This window comes from Ranitomeya variabilis, chromosome 1, assembly GCF_051348905.1.
Source record: "Ranitomeya variabilis isolate aRanVar5 chromosome 1, aRanVar5.hap1, whole genome shotgun sequence".
Lineage (NCBI taxonomy): Eukaryota > Metazoa > Chordata > Amphibia > Anura > Dendrobatidae > Ranitomeya > Ranitomeya variabilis.
This window is the reverse complement of record NC_135232.1, coordinates 338,288,565-338,303,169: the sequence shown is the minus strand read 5'-3', so window position 1 is coordinate 338,303,169 and position 14,605 is coordinate 338,288,565. Positions and strand designations below refer to the sequence as shown.

Here is a 14,605-nt window from a genome sequence, read left to right as displayed (position 1 = left end):
ATTGTCATTTGCCTCTGACAAGTGATTCTGGCTCCTCGGTGTTTCCTTCCTGTCTGGTTGCTCACCGCTCACTACCGTGTCTAACCTGGGTTTTCTCCTTATCTTCTCGCAGTGTCCTGTGTTCCTGAGTTTCCTGCCTGCATCCCTCCTGTGTTTTCCTTCCAGTCTGCGTTCCTGTTTCCCTGCCTACCAACTGGCTTGCTCTCCAGCGTTCTCCTACCCGTGTTCCAGTCTCCAGCCTGTCTTCCGTGTTCCCTCCTCCGGTCTTTGCTCTCGCGGTTAGTCCTCTTGTTCGTCTTCTCCTCTTATCCATACCTCCCTGCTTCCGTCTGCCCGTCAGTCCCTTCTACCAGCTGCCGTGACGATAGTCTCCCTCGGGCCTGCCCCTAACGCTCCCTGTATAGGGGGTGGTACACTTGGTCAGCTCGCCCGTGGGGGGTTCGTTGTCACGGTCCAGTGGGTCCACCCCTTAGATTCCACGTCTAGTCCTCACAGCTAATTTTTTGAGAAGGACCTGTATCTGTGACCTTGTCTCCCGGTACTTTACCTACACACAACCTTCGATCCTCTCAAGATCTCCTTCTCTACTCCCCTCTTATCTCTTCTACCCACAGCCGCATACAAAACTTCTCTCGCGCATCCTCCCTCCTCTGGAACTCTCTACCCAACACATCAGACTCTCGCCTACCACGGAAAATTTCAAAAGGAACCTGAAGACTCACCTCTTCCGACAAGCATGCAGTGCAGTGATCTTAAGTCAAATGAACCACGGCACAACCAGCTCTACCCTCTCCTAGTGTATCCTCACCCATCCCCTGTAGACTGTGAGCCCTCGCAGGCAGGGTCCTCTCTCCTCCTGTATTTGTCTGCATTGTATTGCTCATGTTTATTGTACTTGTCTATATTTGCCCCTTTCACACGTAAAGCGCCATGGAATAAATGTCGCTATAAAAATGTATTATAATAATAATAAAGTAATACTAGCTAAATGATATACTCTGGTGGACTAGTGACTGAATGAATAAAAAAAAAGGTTTTACTAGACTGCTACTTTAAGCAAAAAAAAGGCGTACGTCTGCGAATTGTAAAATACTTACTGTTCAATGTGCCGTAAGTCAATGATCGCTTGCTTCTCAGTCTTGTATAGGCGTTCTATAGTGATCTTCACTTCCTCTGAGAGATGAACAGATTTTTAAGTGATGAAAATGGCACAAATAAAACAGCAACAGGAAAAATAAAAAAAAACATGTTTGAAACAAAAGAAAACTATTGACAGTGGAACAAACCTTACAATGTACATAGGCACATGGCTGTGACACAGGTAGCACATGGCTGTGACACAGGTAGAAGAGCCGAAGATTGCTGTGTGCTGCTGCTGCTGCTGCATCACAGCATGAATGAAGAAGGTGCCGCATCAAGCCTACTGCAAAAAATCTAACCGGTACAACATTTCTGTGACTTGCAAACTGTACGAACTGAGCAGCATAGCTCCGCCGCACATGATGCTGTGTCACTTGTTTGGATGGTGTGAGAAGACTGCAGCCGATCAGCAGCTGATGATTGACTGCAGTGGTCACATGAAGACTAATATAATTTTTTTTAAAGAGAACATGTCAGCAGGATTTTGCTAAGTAAGCTACAGGCAATGTAATGTTGGTGCTGTTACACTGATTAACCCCTTTACCCCCAAGGGTGGTTTGCATGTTAATGACCACACCATTCTGACAATGTTTTCTCGTGACATATTGTACTTCATGATAGTGGTAAAATTTCTTTGATATGATTTGCGTTTATTTGTGAAAAAAACGGAAATTTTGCTAAAAATTCTGCAATTTTCCAACTTTGAATTTTCATACCCTTAAATCACAGAGATATGTCACACAAAATACTTAATAAGTAACATTTCCCGCATGTCTACTTTACATCTGAACAATTTTGGAACCAAAACTTTTTTGTTAGGGAGTTACAAGGGCAAGGGTTAAAAGTTGACCAGCAATTTCTCATTTTTACAACACAATTTTTTTTTAGGGACCCATCACATTTGAAGTCACTTTGAAGGGTCTATACGATAGAAAATACCCAAAAGTGACACCATTCCAAAAACTGCGCCTCTCAAGGTGATCAAAACCACATTCAAGAAGTTTATTAACCTTTCTGGTGCTTCACAGGAATTTTTGGAATGTTTAAAAAAAAATGAACATTTAACTTTTTTTCACAAAAAAATTACATCAGATCCAATTTTTTTATTTTCCCAAGGGTAACAGGAGAAATTGTACCCCAAAAGTTGTTGTAAAATTTGTCCTGGGTACGCTGATACTCCATATGTGGGGGTAAACCACTGTTTGGGCGCATGGCAGAGCTCGGAAGGGAAGGAGCGCTGTTTAACTTCATCAACGCAAAATTGGCTGGAAGTGAGATTGGATGCCATGTCGCATTTGGAGAGCCCCTCCAATGAACTGATCTAGATGTGCAGTGAGAACTTTGTACCCCCAAGGGCTTCACAGATGTTTATAACGTAGAACCGTAAAATTAAAAAATCATATTTTTTCCACAAAAATGATCTTTTCACCCCCAATTTTAATTTTACCAAGGGTAACAGGACCCTAAAAGGTATTGTGCAATTTGTCCTGTGTACGCTGATACCCCATATGTGCGGAAGGGAATGAGCACCGTTTGACTTTTTCAACGCAGAATTGGCTGGAATTGAGATCAGACGCCATGTCGCGTTTGGAGAGCCCCTGATGTGCCTAAACAGTGGAAATCCCCAATTCTAACTCCAACCCTAACCCCAACACACCCCTAATCCCAACCCTAACCATAGCAATAACCACAAACCTAACCCCAACACACCCCTAACCCTAATCCCAACCCTAACCCTAATCCCAACTGTAACCGTAATCCTAACTTTAGCCCTATCCCTAACTAAGGGGGTGATGAAGGGGGGTTTGATTGACCTTATAGCGTTTTTTTGCGAATTTTTAGGATTGGCAGCTGTCACACACTAAAAGATGCTTTTCATTGCAAAAGTAGTTTTGCATCACCACATTTTGAGAGCTATAATTTTTCCATATTTTGGTCCACAGAGTCATGTGAGGTCTTGTTTTTTGCAGGAAGAGTTGACGTTTTTATTGGTACCATTTAGGGCATGTGACATTTTTTGATCGCTTTTATTCTGATTTTTGGGAGGCAGAATGAACAAAAACCAGCAATTCAATAATTTCTTTGGGTGGGGGGGGGGCGTTTATACAGTTCTGCGTGTGGTAAAATTGGTAAGGCAGTTTTTTTTTCTCCGGGTCATTACGATTACAGCGATACCTCATTTACCTCTTTTATACAATGAAAACTATTTTATATAAAAAATAATTATTTGTGCATCGCTTTATTCTGATAGCTATAACTTTTTTATTTGTCTGGTGATGGAGCTGTATGGTGGCTTGTTTTTTGCGGGACAAGATGATTGCGGTACAATGTTTATTTATATCTGTCTTTTTGATCGAGTGTTATTCCACTTTTTGTTCAGCGGGAGGATGATAAAGGATTGTTTTTTGCTGTGGGATTTTTATTTTTTATGGTGTTCACTAACGGGGTTAACTAGTGGGACAGTATTATACGGCGGGTCATTACGGACGCGGGGATACCAAATATGTGTACTTTTATTGTTTAGATTTTTTTTCACTCATATTTAATTATTGATAGAATAAATATTTTTTATTATTATTTTTCAAAATATTTTTACGATTATTTAAAAAAAATTTTTTTAATTAATTCTTAGTTTTACAGTGTGTCCCATTATGGGACATTCATCTTTTGCAGGCTGATCGCTTCTATAGCATGCAGATCTGCATGCTATAGAAGTTGTCAGCGCTGCAGCTTCTGTGCACTAACTTTAGAGACTTCCTGACATGCACTGCGCATGACAGGAAGTCTCTCAGCTCTGGAAGTCTCTCAGCTCAGTGTGCCGCGGGGTCTCCGATCCAAAGGCAGAGGGGCCGTAAACCCCTGTGCCGGCTCCGGAATGCTGTGATCATGTTTGATTGCTAGTGTTACGGGGGTTAAAGTGCCGGGAGCGGTCCGTGACCGCTCCTGGCACTTAGTGCCGGTTGTCAGCTATGACAATCAGCTGACACCCGGCCCCGATCGGCCGCACAACCCCCGTATGCGCGGCCGATCGGTAATGACGTACTATTCCGTCCATGAGGATTAAGTCCCAGGTCACATGGATAGAATAGTACGTCCAATGCCAGACAGGTTAAAATGATACCTGGGGCGAAGAGATCGTCTTGTGGTTCTTGTGTAATCAGTGTTAGAAGTTTTCAGGTATTGATCTGCCAGTGCTCCAGGGCAACCTGTGGGCGGCTCATTTCTTGGTGCTTTGGCCTCATCGTCATTATTTTGTGCTTAAATGATAGGTCCCTGAACCCTCAGTGACCTGCTTCCTATTTTAAATACTGCGCCTGCGCAGTTAGTAGTGTGGCTTCCATAAAAAAAAAATTGCCATGCTATTTAGTGTTTGATTAATTCTATATTTAATATCCCCATGTATATACCTACACTATTTTACCTTATCCCTATCTAACTAGGTAGCCAGACAGAAAATGAATATTCATTATATATTTTAAAACATTGGTGGCACAGGGGGAGTTGAAGGTATTATTTTAACCCCTTAGGGTGCTTTCACACTAGCATCGTACGACGCACGTCGCAATGCGTAGTTTTGGAGAAAAACGCATCCTGCAAAATTGCCTGCGGGATGCGTTTTTTCTCCATACACTTGCATTACCGACGGATTGCCACACGTTGCATCCATCGTGCGACGGATGCGTCGTGTTGTGGCGGACCATCGGCACAAAAAAACGTTACATGTAACGTTTTCTTGTGCGTCGTGTCTGCCTTTTCCGACCGCGCATGCGCGGCTGGAACTCCGCCCCCGCCTCCCCGGACATCACAATGGTGCAGCGGATGCGTTGAAAAACTGCATCCGCTGCCCCCGTTGTGTTTTTATTTCACAGTATGTGTCGGTACGTCGGCACGTCGCATTGCGACGTGCGTCGTACTGCGACGTGCGTCGTACGACGCTAGTGTGAAAGTAGCCTTAGTGACACAGCCAATTTTTACCTTAATGAGCCAAGCCAAATTTTACAATTCTGACCAGTGTCATTTTATGAGATAATAACTCCGGACACTTCAATGGGTCCCAGTGATTCTGAGGTTGTCTTTTCGTGACATATTGTACTTCAAGATAGTGGTAAAATTTCTCCAATGTAACTTGCATTTAGGTTTTGTAAATTTTGCTGTGAAAATGAGAAATCGTTGGTCAACTTTCAACCTTTATAACTTCCTAACAAAAAAAAATTGTTTCAAAAATTGTGCTAATGTAAAGTAGACGTGTGGGAAATGTTATTTATTAACTATTTTGTATGACATGACTCTCTGATTTAAGGGCATAAAAACTAAAAGTTAAAAAATGTGCTTAATTTTCAACATTTTAGCCTAATTTCTGATTTTATCACAAATAAACAAAGTCATATCAAATAAATGTTACCACTATCATGAAATACAATAAGTCATGAAAAAACAATCTCAGAATCAGTGGCATCCATTTTCAGAGTTAAGACCTCATAAAGTGACAGTGGTCACAATTAAAAAAAATTGGCCTCGTCAGGAAGGTGAAAACAGGCTTCGGGGTGAAGTCTTTAAAGCTTAGAGACATTGAGCTACCATACCAGAAAACCCTTCCAGGAATTATTACTCACAGAGGGAGGCATGCCCTTAAAACACATTGGCTGATTACACTGGTCTACAAAACATTTTTTTTCTGACATGGACTTTAAGAACAGTTTAGACTAATTTGAGGGTGCTGAATTCAAATCTGATCTTATAATTTCTCTATCACATCATGTTTTTGCACTATAGGTATATAGCCCATTTTCATGAATTCCGTGATAAATATAAGTAGTGTATGAAAAGTGCCGGTTTATACGGTTCACTAAGGTAAATTTAGTTTAATTTGGCTGGTTAATTTGTGTTGATTTGAAAATGGTTAACTTTCTTTTGGGTCTGCAAGGAGGGTACACAAAACACCCTTGTTTTCTGTGCTACTGGGACAGTAGAGCTACAGCAGAGCATTGGGTGAAAACTGAATGGCCTCAGCGACAGAGTTTGGCATCTGGAGATAAGAATGTCATCCATGATCCTCTAGTGGATAGGAAGAATATTGTCTTTCCTCCCTTACACATAAAACTTGGATTGATGAGCAGTTCATCAAAGCTCTCAATCACAGTGGAGAATACTTTAACTAATATATGTTCAACTTTTCCTGGTCTTAGTGAAGAGAAGAAAAAGGCTGGAATATTTGATGGACCTCAAATAAGAACACTTATGAGAGACCCAAATTCTATCACATCAATGAATGAGACAGAAGAAAGAGCTTGGAATGCATTTTGTAATGTGGTGCAGAATTTTCTAGGGAATAAAGGTACCTTCACACATAACGATTTCGTTAACGATATCGTTGCAACGTCACGCTTTTTTGTGACGTAGCAACGATCCCGCTAACGATCTCGTTATGTGTGACAGCGACCAACGATCAGGCCCCTGCTGGGAGATCGTTGGTCATAGGGAATGATTAGGACCTTTTTTTGGTCGCTGATCACCCGCTGTCATGTGCGGGAAGCTGACGGCGGGGGACGTGACAGACATCGGAATGTGAGCATGTAGTGTTTTTTGGTTTTTTTTTACTTTTACAATGGTAACCAGGGTAAATATCGGGTTACTAAGCGCGGCCCTGCACTTAGTAACCCGATGTTTACCCTGGTTACCCGGGTGCTGCAGGGGGACTTCGGCATCGTTGAAGACAGTTTCAACGATGCCGAAGTCGTTCCCCTGATCGTTGGTCGCTGGAGAGAGCTGTCTGTGTGACATCTCCCCAGCGACCACACAACGACTTACCAACGATCACGGCCAGGTCGTATCGCTGGTCGTGATCGTTGGTTAGTCGTTTAGTGTAACGGTACCTTAAGAAGGCAGACAACTATGAAGAGATTGTGGAAGAGCTACTAATGAGTCTGCGAAATCTTGGATGTAGAATGAGTATGAAGATTCACTATTTACACAGCCATTTGGACTTTTTTCCAGAGAACCTTGGGGATGCGAGGAACAAGCGGAGCGTTTTCATCAGGACATTAAAACAATGGAAGAACGGTATCAAGTCCGGTGGGACTCACATATGATGGCTGACTATTGCTGGAGCTTGATGAGAGACAACCCAGAAGGTGTACATCACAGATCAGCCAAGAAAAGAAAGTTCAAATAACTGCCATTTGCCATTCATCTTTGTGCCATATATATCTGTTTTTATATTTTGTAGTTTAATTCTGTAAGTATATTTGATTTGCTGTACATAGACTTTGTAATCTTTGTTATTCCTTGATTAAAAATATACAAAATGTAGTACCGAAAATCATGTGTTTTTATCATAAAATATTAGGAGTAATTTTCATCAAAAATTGAAAATATCTCGAAATCCTGATGTGATAGCCAAAAACGGAGTTCATATTCGTAATCAGCAGCCAAAATTGACTTAAAATATGTTTTAAAACCTTTTGCCAGAAAAATTGCGTTGACCAGTGTTATCAGACTTGGGCTTGCTAACAAAACGGTTGTCTTGCAATTGCGAATATTGTAGCAGGAAGAATAAACTGTACTGGAATGAAGGGCAAAATATGGAGAAAAATGCAGCCAACTATGTGGCAAAGCTGAGTTTGTTCCAAAGATGAAAGAACACCAGCAGGGCTAGAATGTCAGATACTTTCAGAGACTGGTCGCACAACGTCCGTTTAGCTCCACCAATCCCTGTATGAGAGACGGATGTACTAGACGTGGTACACCATAGCAAGCTCCCACCCGCCAAGGTATACGTAGAGGATGGGGAAAAAATAGGATAAAAGGTCAGCTCACCAGTCTCAGAGGAAATCCAATATTCGTCCACGCACGGAGTCGCCCTGATCAGAGACGTTGTCCATAGCAAATAGTGAAAAGAGAAAGATCTCCAGTGTGGATTTTCATGGAGTTAAAATATCAATTTTATTGCTTTAAAACCAATGTTGGGCTACATGCATCATGAGAATGGGGTCCCTGGTGGTCCAAACCGACGCGTTTCGACCATTCAGGTCTTATTAATGGTATGAAAACAGACCCACATCGCTAGTGTTAAATACAAAGCTGCATACAGAAAACAGGTGCATTAATTAAGAACATCAGGAGAGCAACCGGAAACTCCCCAAACTCCGGCAAGGTAGGAACCGCTCATGCACAAAACAACCAATCCCCTACAGAATCTGTAAAGTATTGTCTGGTACCAGAGGAACCATACATAACCATAACCTCGTTATTAGAGATCCTCCATTAAAATGATCATGCCCGTATCACCAATATAAATATGTAAGTAGTATAACTGAAAACAAAAATTTTGTGTAGAAAGATATAGTGGTATACACAGTCAATCTAAGACGAATGGTCAAAAATGTTTGAGTAATCATGTCCTGGAATTAATTGCCAGATGACTTGACTTTTCAAGAACATTTGTGGGGTCCACACTCTGGAGTGTACAGACATAGTTACGTGGATGAGAATTTGTGTGAATAGCAGCTTAATATGTGATGCAGGACTTCCTGGACTTAATTATGAAATGGGGTAAAATGTGATTTACTGGTGAAAATATTGTCTTCATTACTTGTTGGATAAACATTACTCTACTGGGACCCACTAAGCAGAAAATATAAATTATTTGGAAGAAACAAGGGGAGATACAAAGGCCTGGTTGGGATGGACAAGTGGAGCAATAGTACCGGCAATCATTTTCTACTGTGTTTCCTACAAACCCGGCATCTTTATTGGGGACTAGATGGTAGCACGATTCTAACGCATCGGGTATTCTAGAATATGTATATAGTTTATTTATGAAGATTTTAGAATAATACATTGAATACACAGGATTGCACATGTCGCTGATTGTTCGCGGCCGGCCATGTAGTATATAACAGCCCACGTAGTAAATAGCACAGCCACGTAGTATATTGCACAGCCACGTAGTATATAGCACAGCCACGTAGTATATAGCACAGCCACGTAGTATATAGCACAGCCCACGGAGTATATAGCACAGCCCACAGAGTATATAGCACAGCCACGTAGTATATAACACAGCCCACGGAGTATATAGCACAGCCACGTAGTATATAGCACAGCCCACGGAGTATATAACAGCCCACATAGCATATAACGAGAGACCGCTACGTCATCATCTCGCGAGACCGCAATGCATGGAGCGGTCACCAGAGCGTCGCGAGGAGCGGGAAAGGCCGGTTCCTGATCCGAGGGGCCGATGGACGGTGAGTATATAACTATTTTTATTTTTTTTAATTATTTTTAACATTAGATCTTTTAACTATTGATGCCCCATAGGCAGCACCAATAGTCAAAAGTTGGTCACACAGGGTTAATAGCAGCGGTAACGGAGTGGGTTACCCGCGGCATAACGCGGGCCGTTACCGCTGCCATTAACCCTGTGTAAGCGCTGACTGGAGGGGATTATGGAGCGGGCACTGACTGCGGGGAGGAAGGAGCGGCCATTTGCCGCCGGACTGTGCCCGTCGCTGATTGGTCATGGCCGTTTTGCTGCTACCAATCAACGACTTGGATTTCAATGACAGACAGAGGAAGCGACCAATGAATATCCGTGACAGACAGAAGGACAGACGGAAGTGACCCTTAGACAATTATATAGTAGATTCTTTTGGGTGGGAGTGGCAAGGACAGGGCAAAGGAAATGGCGCTCTGCAAGTCTCCAGACATCCTTGGACTCGAAGACTTCCTCCTGTGCCATTGAGTCAAATATGAGATGCTCAACAATTTTCACCTGGAACTGGAGGAAAGTGAGCGTTCCTTGGGATTTTTTTGTACAGGGCAAAACTGTTGTAGGAAGCAATCTGGATGAGGTAGATTGCTACCGCTTTATACCAGGCGCTGGTCTTACGCTTCACCAGGTATGGTTGAAGCACCTGGTCTGACAGGTCAATGCCACCCATGAATTTATTGTAATCTGTGATGCAGATTGGTTTGTTTGTCCCTGGTAGCGCCTCTGTCTGTCACAGTGGTGTCCGCATGCAGTGTGGTCAGCATGCAGACGTCCTTCCTGTCAGTCAACTTCACTGCAAGTGAGAATGATGCCCCCTTCTTCAAAGGTCTGGACACCAACCCACTTGTTTTTTCCTGACTGTTCCACTGGCCCCTGTATTTACAGCGTGGAAGAATTCATATAGGGAGATGCTTGTGTAGTAGTCATCGGTATACACGTGGTACTCTTGATGAAGAAAGGGCTGTTGGCAGATATGCAACAGATACAGACTTATTTGTGTGCAGGAGGAGTTTACACTTTTCTGACAGTAGATTGCAATGTTGTTACTGTTATATGCTTAGTTGAATGTAATGCATATACTTGTTGTACTTTGGTTTCACTTTCTCTTTGGTAAAAAGGTCTTTTAGACTTCCTGTTATGCTGTATTAATAAGTTGATGCATGTACCTCAAGTTGAATTACCCCATATAATCTACTCTCACAAGTTTCTTCTGCGACCAAACTATGCAACAGGTTATGGGCCCAGCATAGAAGACAAAAAGGACTTGGTGAATGCAAAAGAATACTTCAGAACAATTCTCTCCAAACAAGTAAGACAAATAAGTTAAAGATGAGCAGCAGTTCAGAGCCGAGACTCACAGTAGCTAAGCTGAACAATGAGAACTATCAGTTATGGAAGTTCAAATTTGAGATGTTATTGTCTAAAGATGATTTATGGGAGGTAATCACTACAGACAGACCCATTGATAATAATCAGACATGGGATGAGAAAAACAGACAAGCAAGAGCTACTATCAGCTTATTAGTGGAGGATGATCAGTTAATGTCTGTAAAGCGGTGCGGAATTTGTTAGCGCTATATAAAAATAAAGATTATTATTATTATAATCCACATAAGGAATGAGAATACAGCAAAGGAAATGTGAGAAACATTGAGAAAGCTACATGAAAGATCTAGCTCTGATAAATGCACTAAGAGACAAGACCTGAAGCAGACATTACACTAGAGTTTGTAAAGACCAGACTTATAGATGAATATCATGGAAGGAAAGAGCAAACATACGATTCCACTGAAAGGGATAGAGAAAATGCTCTTAAAGCGACAGACAAGAAAGAAGCCCCATAATACAGAGACAAGATATTGTTTCAGATGTAAGAAAAAGGGACATTTAAAGAAAGACTGTACTATATGGAAAGCAGAACAATAGAAATTACACCAAAAGGAGAATAAACAGAAAGTAAAAAGCACAATTTCTAACCCACATGCAGATCACTAGAATAGTGCATTTAAAGTAACTGATGAAGAGTCATTGTCAGGCTGGTTTATTGACTCAAGAGCAACAATTCACATGACTAGTGATAAAAGCGTCTTCACTGAACTTGATGAAAATAAGAAGGAAGCAATATATCTTGCAGATGGGACTAAAATAACCGCAGAAGGTAATGTACAAGGAATGCTAATCTGTCCTGATAGATTTGGGCATAATTCAAAATTCAAAATTCCTAGTAAAGGATGTGTTATATGTTCCAGGCCTAGAAGTAGGATTGTTATCCGTAAAACGTCTAAATAGGTACATATTTTTGCTCCTGTTCATGATGGATTCGATATGGGACAACTAGATTTGGTGAGACCAAACCATTTTTTTTATATTGAGCACTGTTAAAGCACGCGCACTTTATGTATTGGTTATTTGTGTCACTCATGTGGATGGTCCAGAATCAATTTTAATGGTAATCAATAAAAGTTATATTTTATTGTTATTTAGATAGGACCATCAACACTTCGAGATCAAAGATCTGGGAAATGTGAAACAGTACCTAGGAATACAGATAGAAAGAGAAGACGGGAGTTTCCTTCTTAATCAAAATCCCATGAATCAAGACATAATCAAAACATTTGGATTGAAAGATGTAAAACCAGTAGAGTCTCCAATGGAAACCAACTATCTGAAGGAAATAAATAGGGAACAGAATCTGTTACCGAATAATGAACAATAAAGAAAGGCAATGGGAAAATTATTATATCTTGTGACTGTTACAAGGCCAGACATTGCAGCAGTAGTATGAATTTTGAGCAGGAAAGTGTTAAAGCCAAACAAAATGGATTGGAATGCAGTGAAGCGAGTAATCTGTTATTTGAAAAGCACTAGCAGTGTTAAACTGAAACTACCTGCAAGTGAGAAATGCATTTTAACCGGATACGCTGATGCAGACTGGGCTGGAGATACAATTGACAGGAAATCTACCAGTGACTATATTTTCTTGCTCTCAGGAGGACCAATTAGTTGGACTAGTAAGAAACAATCTATAGTAACACTGTCGTCGACAGAAGCAGAATATGTCGCCGCAGCACATGCCAGTCAAGAAGTTCTATGGTTAAGACAACTGCTAATGATGCGCCCGCCAGGGCAGTGGGGTACCCGGTACTGGGTCCGGTGTTCACAGGGGGATGTCACAGTGGTGACCCGGTCCGTGGCCCTGGTAACCCATGTAAAAGGGAAATTGAATAAAGTTTATGTTCGTGACGCCACCTGTGGTATTCGGTCAGTGGGGACCGACGCTGCTTTAAGGGGTCCTCTGGGGTGATGTTATGGCAGCTAGATGGTATAACTTCCCACAGGTGAAGTATATCCCCAGGGCTCCCGGTGTGTAGATGGAAGATGGTGAATGATGCAGTAAAGAATGAGGACACAGGTTTGCAGTCTCTTTACCTGGTTTACTGAAGACTTCAGGCAGCCACACTCCAGGGCACTAGATCACAGGACAGGCAGGGTCGGAAGCGAATCCAGAGTCCCCTTTACCAGGTGGAGTTAAAAGCCTTCCTCAAAGCGCGGTGATGTTGTAGTCCCTTACTGCCTATGGCAGGGGTGTCAAACTGCATTCCTCAAGGGCTGCAAACAGGTCATGTTTTCAGGATTTCCTTGTATTGCACAGGTGATCATTTAATCACCTGCACAGAATGATTCCAGCACCTTGTGCAATGAGAAGGAAATCTTGAAAACACGCATGGTTTGAGGCCCTCGAGGAATGCAGTTTGACACCCCTGGCCTATGGCTTCTGATAAGGTCCTCACAGTTCTCTCTGACCTCCATAAAGGTGGGACATAAACCCGTATGGCAGGTGACTAGAGCCTTTTTATAAGGTTTCTATTACGACCCGGGCTCTATGTGCCACTGTGACTCCTGGGTATTAGGGCGAACAGGTGATGTGTAATCCAGCTGTCCTGCCGGTTTATGCTGTCAGTCTTAGAGTCCCTCACAACCTCAGTGTTCCGGCTACCGGTAATCTGCGCCAACCAGGGAGGTAGCTAACTCACTGCTCTGCTCCACAGGTGTTGCTCTCCTGTGTTTCGCTCTCCTGCACGCTCACTGCAATCTGTTTGGCTTTCTGTATTATCTCTGTCCAGGAGCTGCAGCACTTTCTTGTGGCTGCACGGCTCCTCATACGTTCGAATTGGTGGAATGACATATGGCCCTTCAAACTAATCAAGGACTAGTCGACTGCCACATTTTGCTCTGGGGTATAGAAGTATAGGGAATTTAGAAAATAATGTTATAGAAGAGAAATTAGGGGTCTCAATTTATTTAGGTGATCAGTCAGGGGTCAGTTCTTGGGGGAGCTTGGGAATTATCACTAAAATGGAGGATTCTGATTAGGGGTTCATAACGGTCTTGGGACATGACAGCTGCAAATACAAGGTGCTGTGGACAGATTTTGCTGCCCAGTAGGAGCAGTGTGGATTTTTTTTGTTGCTAAATCCATGTTGAGGGTAAGGACCCCATTTTTTTAAAATTTCAGGTACATTTGTGGGAATCCAGAAACAGGAATGCAAGGCAATGCTAGCTCCGCGCTGACTGTTATGTGGGCCATTGCTTTACTTTGTATACCTGCCTAACAAAAAAAACTAATCTAATATTACTAGACGCCACGGGGACGCCATAGCAAGCCGCTTTACACGTAAGTACATACTCTACACCAATGTTCTCTCCTGCTTAAAACTGATTAGGGAAGGTTAACTCTTAGTATCTTTATTTCAGAACTGATACTCCTCCTTTGTGTGTAGCATAAGGTGTTTAATGCAGCTTGTACTTAATAATGTCTCCCTGCATGTTTGTTCAGCAACCTCTGTTATTACTTGATTCTTTATTTGTGTTATTAATTATTCTGAATAAAATTAAACTTTTTAAGGGAATACACTCTTTGGGTCGTTTGTTAACCCTTTCTTTGCTTCTATATATATTTTGTGAGTTTTTCTTGCCCTAAGGCCGGAGTCACACTACCGTACAACACAGCCGAGTGCTATGCGATAAAACATCATATAGTACTAGGCCCAGTGTTACTCTATGGGGCAGCCCAGATCTGCGACTATATTCTCATGTTGAATCGGCATGAGAGAACAATGGTAGCATGCTGTGATTGGCACTGAGAGTCAGCTGAGTCTCAGCTCACTCGCACTCATATAAGTCTATGTG

General features: G+C 42.1%; 1 protein-coding gene across 1 annotated transcript in view; it reads right to left on the bottom strand.

Moving 5' to 3' along the window:
* REC8 (REC8 meiotic recombination protein) overlaps window positions 1-14,605 on the bottom strand; it is a 217,059-nt gene that overhangs the window by 170,164 nt on the left and 32,290 nt on the right. The window contains exon 4 of the mRNA XM_077299528.1: window positions 1,098-1,173. Coding sequence (XP_077155643.1) covers window positions 1,098-1,173 — 76 coding nt within the window. The remainder of the gene's footprint in view (window positions 1-1,097; window positions 1,174-14,605) is intronic.